This window comes from Oncorhynchus gorbuscha, linkage group LG02 (assembly GCF_021184085.1).
Source record: "Oncorhynchus gorbuscha isolate QuinsamMale2020 ecotype Even-year linkage group LG02, OgorEven_v1.0, whole genome shotgun sequence".
Taxonomy (NCBI): domain Eukaryota; kingdom Metazoa; phylum Chordata; class Actinopteri; order Salmoniformes; family Salmonidae; genus Oncorhynchus; species Oncorhynchus gorbuscha.
The window spans coordinates 10,674,803-10,698,439 of record NC_060174.1 but is presented as its reverse complement, the minus strand read 5'-3'; the positions used below and the strand labels follow the sequence as shown (position 1 = coordinate 10,698,439).

General features: G+C 41.7%; 1 protein-coding gene across 1 annotated transcript; it reads right to left on the bottom strand.

Moving 5' to 3' along the window:
- Window positions 1–348: 348 nt before the first annotated feature.
- gipc3 (GIPC PDZ domain containing family, member 3) lies at window positions 349–23,172 on the bottom strand. The gene is made up of 6 exons (XM_046301051.1): window positions 22,733–23,172; window positions 19,461–19,646; window positions 18,303–18,483; window positions 9,842–9,951; window positions 5,193–5,274; window positions 349–2,489 (listed from the first exon to the last, which is right to left on the bottom strand). The coding sequence occupies exons 1-6, from the start codon at window positions 23,021–23,023 to the stop codon at window positions 2,338–2,340; spliced, it is 1,002 nt and encodes a 333-aa protein (XP_046157007.1). The 5' UTR covers window positions 23,024–23,172; the 3' UTR covers window positions 349–2,337.
- Window positions 23,173–23,637: the final 465 nt, after the last annotated feature.

The window sequence follows — 23,637 nt, the reverse complement described above, 5'->3', positions numbered from 1 at the left end:
TTTGATGTATGCTATGATGACACAAGTGTCTGAGCATGTACAATGCAGATGTAACATGTATACAGTCGGTGGAAGTTGGTCTGTATTTTCTCCCAGGGGAAATAAAAGCTGAAAGGTTCAACTAAGAGTCCGCTTTGTTTATGGTTTGTTTGTATTACCCTTTGATTCAAACACCGCACTGATCTATTCTTTTTTCACTTGGAAGTTTGACTAAATTTGACTTTTAAGTTGGTGTTTTTGGGAAAAAGTACTTCCTAAGAATAATTATCTTTCAAAAAAACATAGTATAAACTGTTATTGATACTGTAGTTGCTCTAGGAAGCACACAAGAACATTTGAACTTGAGAATGAGTTATACCATTTTTATTACTAATTGTAACACACATGAAATATGCCTTATATTTTCAGGTCTCAATAGAGTGATATATCAATACACATCAGACATAAAGTCTACCACACAACATTATGCTGATATTCTGGTCAAGTCAAGATTACATGTCATTTGTTTTTATCCATTTATGATTCAAAACGTATTTATTTCTGAACTTTTCACACATATTTGACAATTCAAATAACTCTTATTTACATTCTGTTTCTAAAACAACGCTGAATCATAATATAAAAGTCTGTATTTGATGAATAAATTCCTGCATTATGAATACTTGAAATGAAAAGCCTTTGAGAACAAAACATGTGAGCACATGGTAACGAATAAAGAGCATGAAGACTTTCCTTTTTCAGGCAAACAATACTCTGCAGTTAAACAGGAAGTCTTAAACATCTTTTTCCAACTTTTCTTCACCATTCATCTTGAAATCATGTTGTTTTTCCCATTTCAAATCAAATCATAAATCACATTTTTTTGGTCACATACACATGGTTAGCAGATGTTATTGCGAATGTAGCGAAATGCTTGTATTCTAAAGTCTACTCAACTCATTTCCTGGTTAGAGTCAGAGTAGCCTTTGTATTCGAAATATGTTTACTCAAGTTCCTTCACCGTAGGAAACTTACGGGTTGTGTTTCCTATAAGAGGACAGTTTAATGCTTGGTATGGTCATAGAACAACTTTAGGGAATTCTAGCATATCAGTATCAATTTTGGAGATATTTCTAAGGGTCATTTCTGAAAAAAAGGTACACTTGACCTCTGTTCTTTCTCAGATGTCAAGAAGATCACTCTACTGACTTCTAAGTTACCTGTTGCTGGGTGAGTCTGTACATTTACATTTACATTTAAGTCATTTAGCAGACGCTCTTATCCAGAGCGACTTACAAATTGGTGCATTCACCTTATGACATCCAGTGGAACAGCCACTGTACAGGGCACTCATCCATTTGGATGAAATGAATGACAACACTGGTGGGGATACTGTGTAATGAGGGTGCTGTTCTCAAAATGAGGCATTATACTGAACTCTTTCATCACTCTGGGTATTTGAAATGACCATGCAAATACATATTGTATAAGGACACACCTTGATGTCTTGGCCAAATACCCAATTTAACACTCCAGCCTCCTTTGTTAAGAAGACTAAATCAATCAGCTCACTATTGCATAACTAATGTATGGGGAGTTCTTTGATTCAAAATGGCCACCATGGTGGTTTCTCAACCATGCTGGTGGAAGACGATACGCCGCACTAATGGTGCCGCCCAAGGGTCAACCCTTTGATCTCTGGTCTTATCCTGGTCTCTCTGCATCTGGAACAAACAAGCTCTTAACTCACTTCCTGGTTTCAGAGATGGATGGCCGATAACTTCTTACATTGTCTGTATAAATATACAGTATGTTCACATGCATGTGCCCATGGACAACAGTGATTGGGTTTTTTACACATTAATGACATAACAGGGGCGGCAGGGTAGTGGTTAGAGCGTTGGACTAGTAACCGGAAGGTTGCGATTTCAAACCCCCGAGCTGACAAGGTACAAATCTGTTGTTCTGCCCCTGAACAGGCAGTTAACCCACTGTTCCCAGGCCGTCATTGAAAATAAGAATGTGTTCTTAACTGACTTGCCTAGTTAAATAAAGGTAAAATTTAAATAAAAAAATAAAAAAACAGGGATATTTCCCTCTAGTATGGTGAGCCCTGAGCAGTATCTAAGAACACAATCAACACAATGCCCACTGCAAAGATTACGTAACCCACTTATGAAATGTCATTCTAAACTTAACGTATTCGAGAGGAACTTGTTACCAAAGTAATATAAATACATAGAAAATAGTTTGGGGAAGAATGGCTGAGTAAGGCCTGCGTTAACCATCTAATACGGCCATTGAGATGACAATTGTAAAATAGAAATGTTTGAAAGATATGAAAACTGACTGACACCTCTACATTCTGTCATCCTTCACATCTCCAATGGCACCCCACACATCAAACAAGAAGACATCTGGGAAGGCAAAGTCCCCCAGCACTGAATCCATAGCCTCAGCAAAATCATCTGGGTTCATCTTGTCTTTTCCGGCCTCCACGATGGTGGTCGCTGCAAGAGAGTGTTCCCACATAAACGCAAAATAGTCATGAATCTCTTTTTGGTTTCACACAGTTATTGTGTTGCTTCACTTTCAAGTCTTATTCACTCATCTATTTAAATGAGTCTATTTCTGAACAAACATGAGAAAGCCTGAAATCAAGGTTCGATATATAGGCCTAACTATGTTGATTGATCTTACACGGTGCTTTTCCTTGGATTTGTTGATGTTTCACGGCACGTCATGTTATTATGTCAGTTGCCAATAGTGTTCTGTCTACGTCGCTCGCTAGCCACTATCATCCGTACCACTGTACTGGAAGTCAAATAGAAAAAAATATGTTTATATTTAATGACAAATTATTCAACTGAGTGTTTCATAAAAGCCTGGCAAATGTTTACTGGTTTATTATTAGAGGCGAGCTCTTCTCTTTCCAGACTTAAGAGTCCTCCAATTCCCTCTGATATATCTTACTGCCAAGAAGAAGAAAGGCTCCAAGGGAAACGTTTCAAAACACCAAAAAGCACTGCAACATCTATATAGATTAGGATCTAAAGGTAATAGGTATTTTTTACTTGGCGCTCATGGAAAACAGCTAACTCATGTCTCTGGTATGCAACCTTTAAGATGTTGGGTTACTCTGTATAGTGTCTGACTCTCCAACAGATGTCTTTGGTATGAAGGATTTTTTTATCAGCAACCTTTTCATCAGCAATCTGCAACCTAAGATTGACATAACCTGCTCTTCAATGTCTGGTTGTAGAGTCAGCTGTGTTCTTCATGTCAGTGTCCCAGTCTAGTTGTAGAGTCAGCTGTGTTCTTCATGTCAGTGTCCCTGTCTAGTTGTAGAGTCAGCTGTGTTCTTCATGTCAGTGTCCCTGTCTGGTTGTAGAGTCAGCTGTGTTCTTTGTGCCAGTGTCCCTGTCTAATTTGTTGAGTCAGCTGTTCCTTGTGCCAGTGTCCCTGTCTAGTTGTAGAGTCAGCTGTGTTCTTTGTGCCAGTGTCCCTGTCTAGTTGTGTCCTCTGTCTACTCTTGTTTGTATTTATTTTAAAGCACTTTGAGATAGTTTTTCATTGAAAAGTGCGTTATAAATTCAATGTATTATTATTATTGCTGCTGTTACAGTATTTATGACAATATCTTGTGGGAGTAGTAAATAGTGAGTGGAGATCGTCCCTTTAGTTGCTTAGCGGCTCAAATTTTTCTCCAGCATCTGTGCTGGATGTGACTAAAACTGTCTCCTTTCAACTGTGGTGAGTTTTTCCCATTGCAATTGTAGACTTTATCGTACAGATGTAGGATCTTAATTTTATTTCTATTGTCACATCAAAAACAGGATTTGAACATTTAAAGTAGGCTACATGAAAAGTGCAATATTGTTCATTTAATCGTGTGCTAGTGTGAGTTTTCAGTGAATTTATGTAAATCACAAAGCCCATCTGCATGTCCTGCGTTGCAGGAAAATTCTTAGCGAAAATAAAGAGTGATCAAATTAAGATCCTACATATGCATAGTTCACAAATAGAATCGAAAACCCAATTCTGACCCTAGACCTTTGCTTTGGCCATTTTGACCAACCCTAACCCGAATACAGAGGTTTAATGGCTTATAAGGTTATAGCTAATTCTGTTTTCTTAAAAAGGTGAGTAGCCATCTTACCTAAGTCGAGGTCTCAGATGAGCCGCCATCTTACCTAACTGGAGGTCTCAGATGAGCAGCCATCTTACCTAACTGGAGGTCTCAGATGAGCAGCCATCTTACCTAACTGGAGGTCTCAGATGAGCAGCCATCTTACCTAACTGGAGGTCTCAGATGAGCAGCCATCTTACCTAACTGGAGGTCTCAGATGAGCAGCCATCTTACCTAAGTCGAGGTCTCAGATGAGCAGCCATCTTACCTAACTGGAGGTCTCAGATGAGCAGCCATCTTACCTAAGTCGAGGTCTCAGATGAGCAGCCATCTTACCTAACTGGAGGTCTCAGATGAGCAGCCATCTTACCTAACTGGAGGTCTCAGATGAGCAGCCATCTTACCTAACTGGAGGTCTCAGATGAGCAGCCATCTTACCTAAGTCGAGGTCTCAGATGAGCAGCCATCTTACCTAACTGGAGGTCTCAGATGAGCAGCCATCTTACCTAAGTCGAGGTCTCAGATGAGCAGCCATCTTACCTAACTGGAGGTCTCAGATGAGCAGCCATCTTACCTAACTGGAGGTCTCAGATGAGCAGCCATCTTACCTAACTGGAGGTCTCAGATGAGCAGCCATCTTACCTAAGTGGAGGTCTCAGATGAGCAGCCATCTTACCTAACTGGAGGTCTCAGATGAGCAGCCATCTTACCTAACTGGAGGTCTCAGATGAGCAGCCATCTTACCTAACTGGAGGTCTCAGATGAGCAGCCATCTTACCTAACTGGAGGTCTCAGATGAGCAGCCATCTTACCTAACTGGAGGTCTCAGATGAGCAGCCATCTTACCTAACTGGAGGTCTCAGATGAGCAGCCATCTTACCTAAGTCGAGGTCTCAGATGAGCAGCCATCTTACCTAACGGGAGGTCTCAGATGAGTAGCCATCTTACCTAACTGGAGGTCTCAGATGAGCAGCCATCTTACCTAAGTCGAGGTCTCAGATGAGCAGCCATCTTACCTAAGTCGAGGTCTCAGATGAGCAGGCATCTTACCTAAGTTGAGGTCTCAGATGAGCAGCCATCTTACCTAAGTCGAGGTCTCGAATACCCATGTAGCTCTCCAGTAGATCATCCACTTTCTTGGTGGCTCTCTCCTCAAACTCATTCGGCTGGTGGGGAGAAGGCAACTGTGTTTAGGTAACTGCATTTTAAGGGTACTGCAGTACATCATGCTACAGTTACAAGATTATTACTGGCATACCGACACTAGACAGTCACTACAATCGCATGCCAGGCCTCTGCCTGTAAAAAAGTCAAAGGTATGTCGCCCACCAGTAAATACGTGTTCGGTATGTATGTACTGTCATAAGTATACTACAGAACAGTGGCAGTTGGTGCCGTTTAAGATGAGGGAGGATGATTTTTCAATTTTTTATCATTTGAACATTTACTTTTTTCTATTACAGCATATTGGATGACTCTCATTCATATTCCATTCACCCAGTTCAATGTAACATCGATAGATTTTAGGCTACAACATGATACTCAAATGTTTCCTGTAACCCATAATGATGCTACAACCTAGCCTATGAATGAAAGTTTACAACGTAGGTGCACACAGGTCGAGAGAATTTTGAGTGATCAAGGTGACAGATGGTGACACAGTCAATACAGCGTTGCACATGCTTGCTTGCATCTAGCTAATCAAGGTTGCAATCATTAGTCCAACAGATGCAAACAAGTTTCTATCGGACAAATTCAGGTATGTTTAACCCCGGTTTGTTAATTTTGCTTCCGTTTAAGAAACATTTTTTAACAGAATCGTCACAATGAATACACCCCTGATCACATGCAAAAACAGTTCACTTTCATACCAGCCACATACAAACAGCTTGTTGTATATACAGTGCTGTGAAAAAGTATTTGCACCCTTCCTGATTTATTTATTTATTTTTCACATTTGTCACACTTAAATGTTTCAGGTCATCAAACACATTTTAATATTACACAAAAATAACCCAAGTAAACACAAAATGCAGTTAAGTGATGATTTGATTTATTAAGGGAAAAAAGCTATCCGAACCTTCATGGCCCTATATGAAAAAGTAATTGCCCCCTAAACCTAATAACTGGTTGTGCCACCCTCAGCAGCAACAACTGCAATTAAGCGTTTGCGATAACTGCCAATGAGTCTTTCACATCGTTGTGGAGGAATTTTGTCCCACACTTGTTTGCAGAATTGTTTTAATTCAGCCACATTTTCGAGCATGAACCACCTTTTTAAGGTCATGCCACAGCATCTCAATCGAATTCCGGACTTTGACCAGGCCAGTCCAAAACCCACATTTTTTTTTTTTTGCCATTCTAAGGTGGACTTGCTGGTGTGTTTTGGATCATTGTCCTGCTGCAGAACCCAAGTACGCCTCAGCTTGAGGTCACAAACTTCAGGATTATTTGGTAGAGAGCAGAATTCCTGGTTCCATCAATCAACAGCAAGTCTTCCAGGTCCTGAAGCAGCAAAGCAGCCCCAGAACATCACACTACCAGCACCATGTTTGACTGTTGGTATGATGTTATTTTTCTGAAATGCTGTGTTACTTTTACGCCAGATGTAGCGGGACGCACACCTTCCAAAAATATCAACTTTTGTCTCGTCAGTCCACAGAATATTTTCCCAAAAGTCTTGGGGGATCATCAAGATGTTTTTTTTTGTTGCCAAAACTGAGATGAGCCTTTATGTTCTATTTGGTCAGCAGGGGTTTTCGCCTTGGAACTCTGCCATGGATTCCATTTTTGCCCAGTCTCTTATGGTTGAGTCATGAACACTGGTCATAACTGAGACAAGTAAAGGCCTGCAGTTCTTTAGATGTTGTTGTGGGTTCTTTTGTGACCTCTTGGATGAGTCGTCACTGCGCTCTTGGGGTAGGTTTGGTAGGCCGGTCTCTCCTGGGAAGTTTCACCACTGTTCCAAATTCTCTCCATTTGTGGATAATGGCTCTCACCATGGTTCGCTGGAGTCCCAAAGCTTTAGAAATGGCTTTGTAACCCTTTCCAGACTGATAGATGTCAATTACTTTGTTTCTCATCTGCTCCTGAATTTCTTTGGATCGCGGAATGATGTCTTACTTTTTGAGATCTTTTGGCCTACGTCACTTTGTCAGACAGGTTCTATTTAAGTGATTTCTTGATTCAATAATATATAATAATAATATGATTCAACAGGTCTAGCAGTAATCAGGCCTGGGTGTGGCTAGTGAAATTGAACTCAGCTTTCCAAATGTGATTAACCACAGTAAATTCATGAATTAACAGGGGGGGGGGCAATTTCCTGGAAACATAGGGCCATGAAGGTTCGGATAGCTTTTTTCCCTTAATAAATAAATTGATCACTTAAAAAGGAATTTTGTGTTTACTTCTGTTATCTTTTTGTAATATTACAATTTGTTTGATGATCTGAAACATTTTAGTGTGACAAATGTGCAAAAAAATAAGAAATCAGGAAGGGGGCAAATACATTTTCACAGCACTGGATATAAATCCTTCTCGCATCTATATACGTTCTCTCCTTCTCCCTTCGCTTGTGGATTTCAGTGCACAACACATTAGCTGTCATAGTCATAGTTAACATAGCTACTAGAACTGACGTGTTAATAAACCCATTACAATTGTGCAGTACAGTAGACAGTCAGCAGCAAGCAGTTTAGCAGTTACACTGGTGGGCCCCGGTGGAAACAAATTCAATCTCTCTCTTGCTTCACCTTAAATTTGGAATAAATTCATTTGTTCAACATTGTTAAACTATTGTCTTTCTCTTTGAGTCAACTACTCACCACATTGTATGCACTGCAGTGTTTGCTTGCTGTAGCTTGTGCTTTCAGTACTAGATTAATCATGTTATGCACTGCAGTGTTTGCTTGCTGTAGCTTGTGTTTTCAGTACTAGATTAATCATGTTATGCACTGCAGTGTTTGCTTGCTGTAGCTTGTGCTTTCAGTACTAGATTAATCATGTTATGCACTGCAGTGTTTGCTTGCTGTAGCTTGTGTTTTCAGTACTAGATTAATCATGTTATGCACTGCAGTGTTTGCTTGCTGTAGCTTGTGCTTTCAGTACTAGATTAATCATGTTATGCACTGCAGTGTTTGCTTGCTGTAGCTTGTGTTTTCAGTACTAGATTAATCATGTTATGCACTGCAGTGTTTGCTTGCTGTAGCTTGTGCTTTCAGTACTAGATTAATCACGTTATGCACTGCAGTGTTTGCTTGCTGTAGCTTGTGCTTTCAGTACTAGATTAATCATGTTATGCACTGCAGTGTTTGCTTGCTGTAGCTTGTGCTTTCAGTACTAGATTAATCATGTTATGCACTGCAGTGTTTGCTTGCTGTAGCTTGTGCTTTCAGTACTAGATTAATCATGTTATGCACTGCAGTGTTTGCTTGCTGTAGCTTGTGTTTTCAGTACTAGATTAATCATGTTATGCACTGCAGTGTTTGCTTGCTGTAGCTTGTGCTTTCAGTACTAGATTAATCATGTTATGCACTGCAGTGTTTGCTTGCTGTAGCTTGTGTTTTCAGTACTAGATTAATCATGTTATGCACTGCAGTGTTTGCTTGCTGTAGCTTGTGCTTTCAGTACTAGATTAATCATGTTATGCACTGCAGTGTTTGCTTGCTGTAGCTTGTGTTTTCAGTACTAGATTAATCATGTTATGCACTGCAGTGTTTGCTTGCTGTAGCTTGTGCTTTCAGTACTAGATTAATCATGTTATGCACTGCAGTGTTTGCTTGCTGTAGCTTGTGCTTTCAGTACTAGATTAATCATGTTATGCACTGCAGTGTTTGCTTGCTGTAGCTTGTGCTTTCAGTACTAGATTAATCATGTTATGCACTGCAGTGTTTGCTTGCTGTAGCTTGTGCTTTCAGTACTAGATTAATCATGTTATGCACTGCAGTGTTTGCTTGCTGTAGCTTGTGCTTTCAGTACTTGATTAATCATGTTATGCACTGCAGTGTTTGCTTGCTGTAGCTTGTGCTTACAGTACTAGATTAATCATGTTATGCACTGCAGTGCTAGCTAGCTGTAGCTTGTGCTTTCAGTACTAGATTCATTCTCTGATCCTTTGACCGGGTGGACAACATGTCACTTCATGCTTTGATAGGTTGGAGGACGTCCTCTGGAAGTTGTCATAACTACTGTGTAAGTCTATGGAAGGGGATGAGAACCGGCTGTGATTAGGAGTGCCATAGGACAGTGTACAATTGGCCCAGCGTCGCCTGGGTTTGGCCAGTGTAGGCTGTCATTGTAAATAAGAATTTGTTCTTAACTGACATGCCTAGTTAAATAAATAAATAACTCTTTTTTTTTTTCAGAATTCAGAATTTCAGAATCAGAATTCCTGTGAAGCACTGGTGGTCATCGACATAGTGAGATCACCACCAGGGTGTGGGAGTTGACAGTGTGTGTGTGTGTGTGTGTGTGTGTGTGTGTGTGTGTGTGTGTGTGTGTGTGTGTGTGTGTGTGTGTGTGTGTGTGTGTGTGTGTGTGTGTGTGTGTGTGTGTGTGTGTGTGTGTGTGTGTGTGTGTGTGTGTGTGTGCGTGTGTGCGTGTGTGCGTGTGTGCGTGTGTGTGTGTGAATGTCTGCATGAACGTCTGCATGCGTACGTGTGTAAGCTCTGGGGTGGCCCGTCGGACACAGAGAAGGTCGTTGGCCAGAGGAACGTGTGAATTGAAACTCACCACTTCCTGGACTGTAGCTGACCCCTTGGAGCGCAGCCGCAGGGTCTCCTTCCCATTCACCATCTTACCCTCGCTCGACTTGGGTGCCCTGGTCCTCATGCCGATCATATCTGGCACACACACACACACACACACACATACAGTTTTAGTCGAAGTAAACTCAGTTTTTCACAATTCCTGACATTTAATCCTAGTAAAAAATTCCCTGTCTTAGGTCAGTTAGGATCACCACTTTATTTTTTTATTTTTTTTATTTTTTTCACCTTTATTTAACCAGGTAGGCAAGTTGAGAACAAGTTCTCATTTACAATTGCGACCTGGCCAAGATAAAGCAAAGCAGTTCGACAGATACAACGACAGAGTTACACATGGAGTAAAACAAACATACAGTCAATAATACAGTATAAACAAGTCTATATACAATGTGAGCAAATGAGGTGAGAAGGGAGGTAAAGGCAAAAAAGGCAATGGTGGCAAAGTAAATACAATATAGCAAGTAAAACACTGGAATGGTAGTTTTGCAATGGAAGAATGTGCAAAGTAGACATAAAAATAATGGGGTGCAAAGGAGCAAAATAAATAAATAAATTAAATACAGTTGGGAAAGAGGTAGTTGTTTGGGCTAAATTATAGGTGGGCTATGTACAGGTGCAGTAATCTGTAAGATGCTCTGACAGTTGGTGCTTAAAGCTAGTGAGGGAGATAAGTGTTTCCAGTTTCAGAGATTTTTGCAGTTCGTTCCAGTCACTGGCAGCAGAGAACTGGAAGGAGAGGCGGCCAAAGAAAGAATTGGTTTTGGGGGTAACCAGAGAGATATACCTGCTGGAGCGTGTGTTACAGGTGGGAGATGCTATGGTGACCAGCGAGCTGAGATAAGGGGGGACTTTACCTAGCAGGGTCTTGTAGATGACATGGAGCCAGTGGGTTTGGCGACGAGTATGAAGCGAGGGCCAGCCAACGAGAGCGTACAGGTCGCAATGGTGGGTAGTATATGGGGCTTTGGTGACAAAACGGATTGCACTGTGATAGACTGCATCCAATTTGTTGAGTAGGGTATTGGAGGCTATTTTGTAAATGACATCGCCAAAGTCGAGGATTGGTAGGATGTTTTGGCCATAAGAATGTGAATGATTTATTTCAGCTTTGATTTCTTTCATCACATTCCCAGTGGGTCAGAAGTTTACATACACTCAATTAGTATTTGGTTGCATTGACTTGAAATTGTTTAACTTGGGTCAAACATTTCTGATAGCCTTCCGCAAGCTTCCCACAATTAGTTGGGTGATTTTGGCCCTTTGCTCCTGACAGAGCTGGTGTAACTCAGTCAGGTTCGTAGGCCTCCTTGCTCACACATGCTCTTTCAGTTCTGCCCTCAAATTTTCTACAGGATTGAGGTCAGGGCTTTGTGATGGCCACTCCAATACCTTGACTTGGTTTTCCTTAAGCCATTTTGCCACAACTGTGGAAGTATGCTTGGGGTCATTGTCCATTTGGAAGACCCATTTACAACCAAGCTTTAACTTCCTGACTGATGTCTTGATGTTGCTTCAATATTTCCACATAATTTTACTTCCTCATGATGCCATCTATTTTGTGAAGTGCACCAGCCCCTCCTGCAGCATAGCAGCCCCACAACATGATGCTGCCACCCCATGCTTCACTGTTGGGATGGTGTTCTTCGGCTTGCAAGCGTTTTTCGTCCAAACATAACAATGGTCATTATGGCCAAACAGTTCTATTTTTGTTTCATCAGACCAGAGGACATTTCTCCGAAAAGTACAATCTTTGTCCCCATGCTTTCGTTGGGGCAGTTTTGGAGCAGTGGCTTCCTCCTTGTTGAGCGGCCTTTCAGGTTATGTCGATATAGTACTCGTTTTACTGTGGATATAGATACTTTTGTACCTGTTTCCTCCAGCATCTTCACAAGGTCCTTTGCTGTTGTTCTGGGATCGTTTCGCACTTTTCGCACCAAAGTGCGTTCATCTCTAGGAGACAGAACACGCCTTCCTGAGCGGTATGACGGCTGTATGGTCCCATGGTGTTTATACTTGCGTACTATTGTTTGGTCTACCATTTTTTTTCTGAGGTCTAGGCTGATTTCTTTAGATTTTTCCATGATGTCAAGCAAAGAGGCAATGAGCTTGAAGGCAAGCCTTGAAATACACCTCCTATTGACTCAGATGAAGTCAATTAGCTTTTAATTACATACTTTTCTGGAATTTTCCAAGCTGTTTAAAGGCACAGTCAACTTAGTGCATGTGAACTTCTGACCCTCTGGAATTGTGATGCAGTGAATTATAAGCGAAATAATCTGTCTGTAAACAATTGTTGGAAAAATGACTTGTGTCATTCACAAAGTGGATGTCCAAGCCGACATACCAAAACTATAGTTTGTTAACAAGACATTTGTGGAGTGGTTGAAAAACTAGTTTTAATCACTCCAACCTAAGTGAATGTAAACTTCCGACTTCAACTGTTCTCATGAGCACAAAAATATCCCACAAATCTCTCCCAGCTGAGATCCAGTTGACATGACAACGCCAACGCCCTGATCAGCGTAACCTGTGAGGATGTCCATGTGTTGATGGCGGTGAATGATTGCTCTGATTCTATGAGAAATGCTGTGGGTTAATATGAAATGAATCAGAGTTTCCTGCTTTGCTCCTTCCTGTCTGTTATGACTCTGGTCATCAAAACAAGGCGCACACATCCTGTCTGTTATGATTCCGGTCAGCAAAATAAGTCCGTGACTAAATGTGACTATGATCAGCACAACAAGGCAGACAATTGTTTTTGTCCAGATCTATATACAACATGGTGGAGTGAAAAGGTGGACACGGACTCATGTCAGCTGACCACAAATTGTTAGCTTTAAAGTCTATTCCACACTTAATTATCCTGGTAGCATACTGTTCACAAGTTAGCTAACGGGCTATATCAGTCTAAGAGAGTTTATCCATATATTTGACAAGAATAACCATATCTTTGACAAGAATTTCTATATATTTTCCAGTCACAGTTTACCCCTGGCCTACCGACCTCACCGCACATCACGGTTTTCCATATCAATCAACAAATGACCAGATTAAGAGAACGTGTCCTCTGAGGTGTTCTGAGTGCACTCAGCAGTGTAATAAAGCATGAAACATAATCCATCATAGTGAACCATCCATTTAGCCGATGTTATAATGGTAAGCAAAGGCTCTTCAATTATTAACAGCTCTCATTTACTGCCACAGACAATGGAAAAATGTAACTGGCAGCCTCCTATGATGTGCATGGATCCATGTTTGCTTAGTTTTGAAAACTTGAAATATCCTTACTCATGGTACTGGGGGAGAGAGGGGAATGCAGAGAGTTTACAATCTGTCAGAACATGATATTGTTAGATACTAGGTTATAACGACACAGGGCGAGACCCAGATGCAGACACAGGAGGCAGATGGTTAGAGTCTCTGATATTTATTCAAATACAAGGGAAAGGCAATAGGCAGGTCGAGGTCAGGCAGAAGTTCATTAATCAGGTCAGAGTCCGAAAGGTACAGGGTGGCAGGCAGGCTCGAGGTCAGGGCAGGCTGAATGGTCAGGCAGGCGGGTTTAGTGTCAGGGCAAGTGACACTGGACTAGCGCACCTGAGTCTTTAGGGTGTCACTATCAAGATATGTTTAGGTTCGAGCTAGAAATTAAATGTTTTGGTTTATCTTTGTTAAACCCTTTAGGACCATAGTTTGAGGATTCCTTTTTGACTCAGCCATGCCTCATTGCCCGTCCAACATTTCTTCATCTCCCAACCCTTCTAATGCGACTATCCCCGATGCTCCTCCCTCTTCTTCCCCTGCCCCGCTACAAAGTTTCTCCCTGCAGGCGGTCACTGAGTCCGAGGTGCTAAAGGAGCTCATTAAACTTGACCACCAAAAAACATCTGGGTCAGATGGTGTCGAACCTTTCTTCTTTCAGGTTGCTGCCCCTATCAACGCCAAGCCTATCTCCAAACTTCTTAACCAGAGATTGGTGTAACAGTATAACTTTAGACCGTCCCCTCGCCCATACCCGGGCGCGAACCAGGGACCCTCTGCACACATCAACAACAGTCACCCACGAAGCATCGTTACCCATCGCTCCACAAAAGCCGCGGCCCTTGCAGGGCAAGGGGAACTACTACTTCAAGGTCTCAGAGCAAGTAACGTCACCGATTGAACCACTATTTAGCGCGCACCACCGCTAACTAAGCTAGCGTTTCACATCCATTACATTGGCTTGGCGACGATAGGGGCTTTTTAATCCTCTCTGAGGAGGTTCCCATTGCTTGGAATGCAGCCACAGTGCATCTTTTATTTAAAGGGAGAGATCAAGCTGATCATAACTGTCATAGGCCAACTTCTATTTTGCCCTGTTTATCAAAATTGTTGGAAAAACTTGTCAACTGACTGGCTTTCTTGATGACTATGCATTCCAGAGAGAATACTAAGCTGGTTTCAGCTCAGTTTATGTATGTGTCACTGCAATACTTAAAGGTCCTAAATGATGTCATCATTGCCCTTGATTCTAAGCAATGTTGTGCTGCTGTTTTTATTGACTTGGACAAAGCTTTTGAATACGGTAGACCATCCCATTCTTGTGGGCCGGCTAAGGAGTATTGGTGTTTCTGAGGGACCTTTGGCCTGGTTTGCTAACTACCTCTCTCAAAGATTGCAGAGTATAAAGTCAAAACATCTGCTCAGCCATCTGCTCCTAGGCCCCACACTCTTCTCAATTTACATCAACAACATAGCTCAGGCAGTAAGAAACTCTCTCATCCATTTATATGTAGATGACACAGTCTCATACTCAGGGGGCCCTTCCCTGGATTTTGAGTAAAACGCTCTACAACTAAGCTTTCTTAGTGTCCAACAAGCTTTCTTTGCCCTTAGCCCTTAACCTTGTTCTGGACACCTCCAAAACAAAGGTCATGTGGTTTGGTAAGAAGAATGCCTCTCTCCCCACCGGTGTGATTACTACCTCTGAGGGTTTAGAGCTTGAGGTAGTCACCTCATACAAGTATTTGGGAGTATGGCTAGACTGTCCTTCTCTCAGCACATATCAAAGCTGCAGCCTTACATCTAGACTTGGGTTCCTCTATTGTAATGGCTCCTCTTTCACCCCAGCTGCCAAACGAACCCTGATTCAGATGACCATCCTACCCATGCTAGATTACGGAGACATCATTTATAGATGGGCAGGTAAGAGTTCTCTCCAGCGGCTAGATGGTCTTTTCCATTTGGCCATCAGATTTGCCACCAATGCTCCTTATAGGACACATCACTGCACTCTATACTTCTCTGTAAACTGGTCTCTGTATACCCGTCGCAAGACCCACTGGTTGATGCTTATTTATAAAACCCTCTTAGGCCTCACTCTCTCCTATCTGAGATATCTACTGCAGTCCTCATCCTCCACATACAACACCAGTTCTGCCAGTCACATTCTGTTAAAGGTCCCCAAAGCACACACATCCCTGGGTCGCTCCTCTTTTCAGTTCACTGCAGCTAGCAACTGGAACGATCTGCAAAAGACACTCAAACTGTACAGTTTTATCTCCATCTCTTCATTCAAAGACTCAATCATGGACACTCTTACTGACAGCTGTGGCTGCTTCGTGTGATGTATTGTTGTCTCTACATTCTTGCCCTTTGTGCTGTTGTCTGTGCCCAATAATGTTTGTACCATGTTTTGTGCTGCTACCGTGTTGTGCTGCTGCCATGTTATTGTCATGTGTTGCTGCCTTGCTATGTTGTCATAGGTCTCTCTTTATGTAGTGTTGTCTCTCTTGTTGTGATGTGTTTCATCCTATATTGATATTGTATTTTGGAGGCCTTTTGGTAGGACGTCATTGTAAATAAGAATTTGTTCTTAACTGACTTGCCTAGTTAAATAAAGGTTAAATATAATGTACAATTTTTAAAAAATAAGGCTGTAATGTCATTTTTATTTTTTTTAAAGTCAAGGGGTCTGAATACTTCCTGAATGCACAGTACACTCTCTAACACTCTAAATGTATCCCAACATTTTAATATCCGGACTAAATACAGTATTACTAGGCATACTTCTCACAGCATTTTAGCAATGGGCATACAAACATAAATACAGTTGCCCATTGCAACAAGTTCAAGTTTACCTCACAGTAATTATGTTTCATAACTATTTTTTTCTTTGATATGTGGTGTGTTTACTCCGACAGAGTAATTGAGTGTTACTGATTGTTCACAGGAAGTCATAACATGGCTTCAGGGTTTTGTTCCCTCTCTGGATAGATGTTGATAAGGAATGGTCATTTACTGCAATCAAGAGTTGGCTCCAGACCACCCCAAGGCATTTCCCCTGTGAATTAGTATGAAACCATTTGCCCATTGACTCATTTACCAGTAAATCTTGTTCAAAAGTGAAGGTTGTGTTTTCAAGCTCCCAGGGGTACATTTTAGTTCAGTGTTCATAAACTCCTGACAGCAGGTCTATGTCAGAGGGATTGTCAGAGGGATTGTAAATCTGTTTTCTGACCAGGGGAGGGTGCTGGCAGGGCTCTCCAACCCTGTTCCTGGAAAACTACCCTTCTGTGGGTTTTCGCTCTAACCCCAGTTATAACTAACCTTATTCAGTTTATCAACCAGCTAATTATTAGAATCAGGTGTGCTAGATTAGGGTTGGAGAGAAACGCTACAGGATGGTAGCTGTCCAGGAACAGGGTTGGAAAGAAACGCTACAGGATGGTAGCTCTCCAGGAACAGGGTTGGAGAGAAACCCTACAGGATGGTAGCTCTCCAGGAACAGGGTTGGAGAGAAACGCTACAGGAGAGTAGCTCTCCAGGAACAGGGTTGGAGAGAATCACTACAGGATGGTAGCTGTCCAGGAACAGGGTTGGAGTGGAACCCTACAGGATGGTAGCTGTCCAGGAACAGGGTTGGAGAGAATCGCTACAGGATGGTAGCTGTCCAGGAACAGGGTTGGAGTGAAACGCTACAGGATGGTAGCTGTCCAGGAACAGGGTTGGAGAGAATCCCTACAGGATGGCAGCTGTCCAGGAACAGGGTTGGAGAGAAACCCTACAGGATGGCAGCTGTCCAGGAACAGGGTTGGAGAGAATCCCTACGGGATGGTAGCTGTCCAGGAACAGGGTTGGAGTGAAACGCTACAGGATGGCAGCTGTCCAGGAACAGAGTTGGAGAGCCCTGAATTAGAGGTTACAGCTCCAGAGTCAGACAACGTTTTATCTACATGCTGTGGAGTCAAGATGTCTTTGCAGTACTTATCACTCCATATTCAGAAAATGCATAAACTGTACTGCAGCTGTTCATTAAAAACTAAATTAAACCGGAACTACTAGTAATAATATGCCATTTAGCATATTATCAACCAGCTACAGACACATCTCAACATCAACTGTTCAGAGAAGACTGTGATTCAGGCATTCATGGTCGAATTCCTGCAAAGAAACCACTACTAAAGGACACCAAAAAGAAGAAGAGACTTGCTTGGACCATGAAACACGAGCAATGGACATTAGACTGGTGGAAATCTGTTCTTTAGTCTGATTTTTGGTTCCAACCGCTGTGTCTTTGAGGAGCAGAGTAGGTGAACGGATGATCTCTGCATGTGTGGTCCCCACCGTGAAGCATGGAGGAGGAGGTGTGGGGGTACTTTGCTGGTGACACTGTCAGTGATTTATTTAGAATTCAAGGCACACTTAAACTGCATGGCAACCACAGCATTCTGCAACGATAAGCCATCCCATCCTGACATCTGGTTTGAGCTTAGTGGAACTATCATTTGTTTTTCAACAGCACAATGACCCTATACACCTCCAGGCTGTGTAAGGGCTATTTGACCAAGAAGGATAGAGATGGAGTGCTACATCAGATGACCTGGCCTCCACAATCACCCGACCTCAACCCAAATGAGATGGTTTGGGATGAGTTGGACCACAGAGTGAAGGAAAAGCAGCCAACAAGTGCTCAGAATGTGTAGGAACTCCTTTAAGACGGTTTGAAAAGCATTCCAGGTAACGCTGGTTGAGAGAATGCCAAGAGTGTGCAAAGCTGTCAACAAGGTGGCTACTTTAAAGAATCTCAAATATAAAATATATTATGTGTTTAACAATATTTTGGTTACTACATGATCCCATGTGTTATTTCATAGTTTTGATGTCGTCTCTATTATTCTACAATGTAGAAAATAGTAAAAAATAAACCAATGAATGAGTAGGTGTGTCAACTTTTGACTAGTATATATTTACCCCAACAATATATGGGGTATTGGAAATGATGCAGACAAGCACATTAATGGTAGCTGCAATCTATCCGTAATATTAAAACTGATCTACCCCTTCCCCCCCAAACAAATCCTTCAAATAGTCAATAAATGAGTATTGCCTCGGATGAAATTGTTATCTCAACAACATCCTATGAATGAATGAATTTGGTTACTCACCAAAGGCTTTCTTGGGCCCCACCAAGCGTAGTGTGAAGGGTGTTCCCCTTGGTTGCTCCTTTAGCATCTTAGCTACTTCATAGTGCCGACACCCGACAATGCTCTGGTCATTGATGGCCTCAATGTGATCGCCCACGCATACAGTCTTGAGCTGGTCAATGGTGCTCTCTTCCTTTATCCTCTGTAGAATAAACAGACCGGGTTTGGGTAGGATGTAGTCCATCTACCTAATCCTATTAATTGTTGACATCTTGCTAAGTATCTAGGCCACACTACTACATTTTCGTCATTATAACCTGAGTGGTTCAAACCCTGAATGCTGATTGGCTGAAAGCCGTGTTAAATCAGACCGTATACCACGGGTATGACAAAATATTTATTTTTACTCTTCTAATTACTCAATAAGGCACCTCGGGGGGTTTGTGGTATATGGCCAATATACCACGGCTAAGGACTGTATACAGGCACTCTGCGTTGCGTCGTGCATAAGACCAACCCATAGCTGTGGTATATTGGCCATATACCACACCTGCTCGGGCTTTATTGCCTGGGCATAAGTCGGGAAAATGCTACAGCAAAGCTACAGTCAGGTAGGAAGCAAAAATATTTGACTGTTATTTTGTGGTTAAAATGCATTGTTTTTTTCTCCAAAAAACACACTGTGTAGGACAGATAGGCCTTTATCATGTAGGCTACAGTTCACCTCAAAATCAGCCTTGAGTCTGCTTTGTGACAAATGTTACCATAGTAACATAGTAATAGGGGAAGGTAACAGAGTGTCATGGAAGCACAGCCACATCCAATTGTATTTCCTTCTCCTAAAATATGGCACACTCCTTAAATGTTTTAATCCGGTTTCACAGTATGTTTCAGGGCGCGTTTCTCTGCCCAGGCATTGCTGACTCGTGTCAGAACTACCTGGATAGGTAAATATCAGCTAACCACATCATGTTATAGCAATCTGGTGCCAGACTGCACAGAAGATGACATGGCACGCAACCATTGGTTGATACATGCAAAGTCTGAGCAGGGGAACATGACCTCTCTCTTCACTTAAAACCTGGCCTTTTACTCTGACCTTTAACCTCTGGCTTTTACGTCTATGGAACGTTCTGACTCGGATAAGGTTTACTTACTTACTTTACGTCTGGCTATTACCTTAATGAAAGCGTACCCTGCTCCGTTGTCAGTGATGGTCAGCCCGAGGGCGTCCTCCGTCTTGGTGACCTCCACCTCTTTGGTCTCGCCCCTGATGTGGGCGAAGATGAAGTCCTCCAGGCCGATCTGACCACCTAACAGCTTCTGCATATCCACCTTGTGGGAGTTCAGAGTGCAGAAAAGGATCTAGCCCACAGAGAAGAGAGAGGAGCAATGGTCAGCAGGAAATACATGAGGGTAGTTTGGAACATGAATGATTGTCATCCCATCAAATCAAATCAAATGTATTTATAAAGCCCTTCTTACATGAGCTAATATCTCAAAGAGCTGTACAGAAACCCAGCCTAAAACCCCAAACAGCAAGCAATGCAGGTGTAGAAGCACGGTGGCTCGGAAAAACTCCCTAGAAAGGCCAAAATCCCATTCAAAAGAAGAACCATTAAAATGTTAATCTTTCATCCACCTTAACTTGTTAAGTCACAGCAGTATTCAACAACCTGAACAGGTGTGAAATAATGGATGTGGCTTTTATCTTAATTCAGTAAATATGCCTACATTCCTCTAAATGGAGAGTGATGTAGCTCCGCAAAATGTAATAACATCTAAAGATCTGTATGGAATTTAAGAATGCTCGTCAAGATCAAAGGAGATGACAGGGTCGTGTTCAGTAGGGAGAAAAGGTTTTAAACAGAGTGAAATGTTATTAACTGAACTTGCCCAATCAGAACACAGATTTTCCTTTTCTGGACAATCAATCAATCACATGTATTTATAAACCCCTTTTTACATCAGCGGTTGTCACTAAGTTGTTTTTGACAGTGACCTGGCCTCGACCCCCAAATAGCAAGCAAAAGCAGAAGTAGAAGAACTTTGGCACAAAAACTTTCCAGAAGGAAGAAACCTGCTCTGAGGGGTGGCCCATTCATCCCCTTCTGGTAATATTGAAACTTTTCCGTAACATTGTGCCCTACACTATATTCAACCTTTAACATGACTCACAAACCTCTCCTGACTCCCATGTCATACTACTCAATCCCAACAGCAGAGGGCAGTGTTCCAACATAGATGCACCAAAGAGACTGCCCTTCACGTGGCCATTTTGTGATCTTATCTGGACAGGACCATCCTGGTCCTGGAGAGCCACAGTGTATGCAGGCTTTTCTCCAGCCCAGCACTAACACATTGGATTCACCTAGTGGTCAACTAATCATAGTTTTCAATCTTGTTAGTTTAATGGTTGTTTTGGGGACAGAAATATAAGCATGCACTCACTTCCTGGATACTTCTGGATCTGCCACTCCTGCTTTTTTTGACTCCCTCTCAATTCTGCATTTGTTACCTGTAGGTAATGTGTTACCTATAAAGTGGAGGCTGCTGAGGGGAGGACGGGTCATAATAATGGCTGCAATGGAGCTAATGGAATGGCATCAGACCATGTGATTGATGTATTTGATACCGTTCCACTAATTCCGCTCCAGCCATTACCACGAGCTTGTCCTCCCCAATTATGACCCCGCCAACCTCCTGTGGTATAAACTCTTGTCTCAGCCTTGCTCGGTGTCATTGACACTAGTTCAAGGACAGGCATAAATAATCCTGTGTGGAAAGCTTTATTGCAGGTTGTGATGTGAAATGCTGCCAGCTTGCTCACTTTATTTTTTTTATGCCTATGAGCACATAGATTTCCTGTCCAAACGCCGAGAATATGATTGGAATATGATCAGAAATATAATAAGAATATGATTAGAATATAATCAGAATATGAATAGAATATGACTAGAAATATCATCAGTAAATGATCCGAATATAATCACAATATGATTACAATAGAATCAGAATATGATCGTAATATGATTAGAATAGAATCAGAATATGATTAGAATATCATCAGTATATGATTGGAATATGATCAGAATATGATTAGAATCAGAATATGATCAGAATATGATTAGAATCAGAATATGATCAGAATATGATTAGAATATCATCAGTATATGATTGGAATATGATCAGAATATGATTGGAATCAGAATATGATCAGAATATGATTAGAATCAGAATATGATCAGAATCAGAATATAATTAGAATCAGAATATGATCAGAATATGATTAGAATCAGAATATGATCAGAATATGATCAGAATCAGAATATGATTAGAATCAGAATATGATCAGAATATGATTAGAATCAGAATATGATCAGAATATGATTAGAATCAGAATATGATCAGAATATGATCAGAATATGATTAGAATCAGAATATGATCAGAATATGATCAGAATATGATTAGAATCAGAATATGATTAGAATCAGAATATGATCAGAATCAGAATATGATCAGAATATGATTAGAATCAGAATATGATCAGAATATGATTAGAATCAGAATATGATTGTGCTCTTCTACTGTTCACTTCTTTTATTTGTCCTTTTTGCTGGAATGTGTTTGACATTCAAGAGCACTGAGCAAAATACAAGGGCACAAATGAAGACATTTATGAACATTTCAGTGTACTCCCACTAATAAACCTTCGGTATCACAGTAAAAAAAGGAACCTTCTGTTTTACAGTATCAAATGTGTTCCTGAAACTACATTATATAATTATCTTGACCTACCTTCGATCATCCATATCTTTCTGTCATCTGTCATGGCATTGAGACAGCAACAGGTTGCAGTGTGGATGGCCGTGACCCACTAAAAGGTTGTTCATTAGACCAGATCAGTAGATTTCGCTCGAGGACATTTTGTATGTCCTTCCAGCTGTTTTTACGACATTACTAGAAGGTCATCCTCACATTGGAGATGTTCCACGTTAAAAGCATTCATTAGTTACCATAAAGACGTTAAAAGCATTCATTAGTTACCATAAAGACAACTCAGTAACTCCTTTTTTATTTTATTTTTTACAAACTTTGCACCTGTCACTCAGAATTCGGCTCTGGAATGTTCTGGAAATGTTTAATCAATTATTTTAAAACTGACTATTTGTATTTCATCTGTGACAGTTAATCAAAAGTCAAAATGATCAAAGTCCTTCAAACTATGAATCCTGAGCAAATGATTGTGTAGTACATCATGGAAACAGGTCTAATTTGAGACAAAAATAGTCAATCAACCTTAACCCAACAAGGAGACTATTTATACATTACATAATAATTAAAACGGTCAGCATGACCTAACAGCAGAACATCCAAATGATCAGATCGTGTACTGTAATGGCCTAACCAGTCAGCAGAAATTAACAAAGAACAGCCAAGCCTACCGTACCTCAGAGGGAGAGATATGAAACACCTCAGCGATCTTGGCATACAACTCCTTGACATTGGTGAAGCCATGGATGCGGCCTGTAGGGCTGCCATGTGCCAACTGGGTGTGGAAGACGAGCCTGGGCCTCGGGTACTCAGGCGGCCCAGACAGAGGTGGGTCTGAGGGGGGCAGCGGCGGAGCGGAGGGCTCCACACCCCCATGTGTCTGACTCTTCACCTCTTCCTCTGAAGCCGGCCCTCCAGCCTTGTTGCTGTCCTGCGCTAGCGGGCTCATCTCTTCTCCGTTCTGCATCGGCCCCAGCTCTGGGTTGGTGGTCCTCCGTGAGTCCTGGTGTATGCTGCCCTAGCCGGCCAGAGAGAGAGTTGGGACCCTAGGTGCTGCTGAATTAGTGATGAGAGTAGTCAGGTAACGGCAGCCAAAGGAGGCCTGCTCGGCCAGGTGGAAACCCAACACCCAGATGCTGAGCATCGTATGTGTGACACCGGAGACCGAGAGCAGATAGGGAGAACAACAAACATATCACACCAGTTAAGCTGCCTTTATAAAGACCTCATATAACACCATTAGTGTCTGTCTGGGCACCAGGTAAAGGGACTCACACATGACCCCAAAAGGATGGTACGTTTGTGGTAGGGGCTAAAAGCTCTGACCATATCCATGATATCATGTGTCACCTGGAGTCGGTAGACAGACAATGTCCCGATGTTAGTCGTAAGGAGACACTCTGTACTGAAAGTAAAGTCCCTCCAGTCCTCATTAATGAAGAATTAGTAAAGTCAGGGTGGATCTTCCTCAATTGTCAGCCTTTTTAACCCTACAGCCAGCCCACGGATACACAAGAAGAGTACTTAGCCTGATAAATGGTTGTTTAATTCGACCCTATGCTGAAATGTGTGCCAACAACT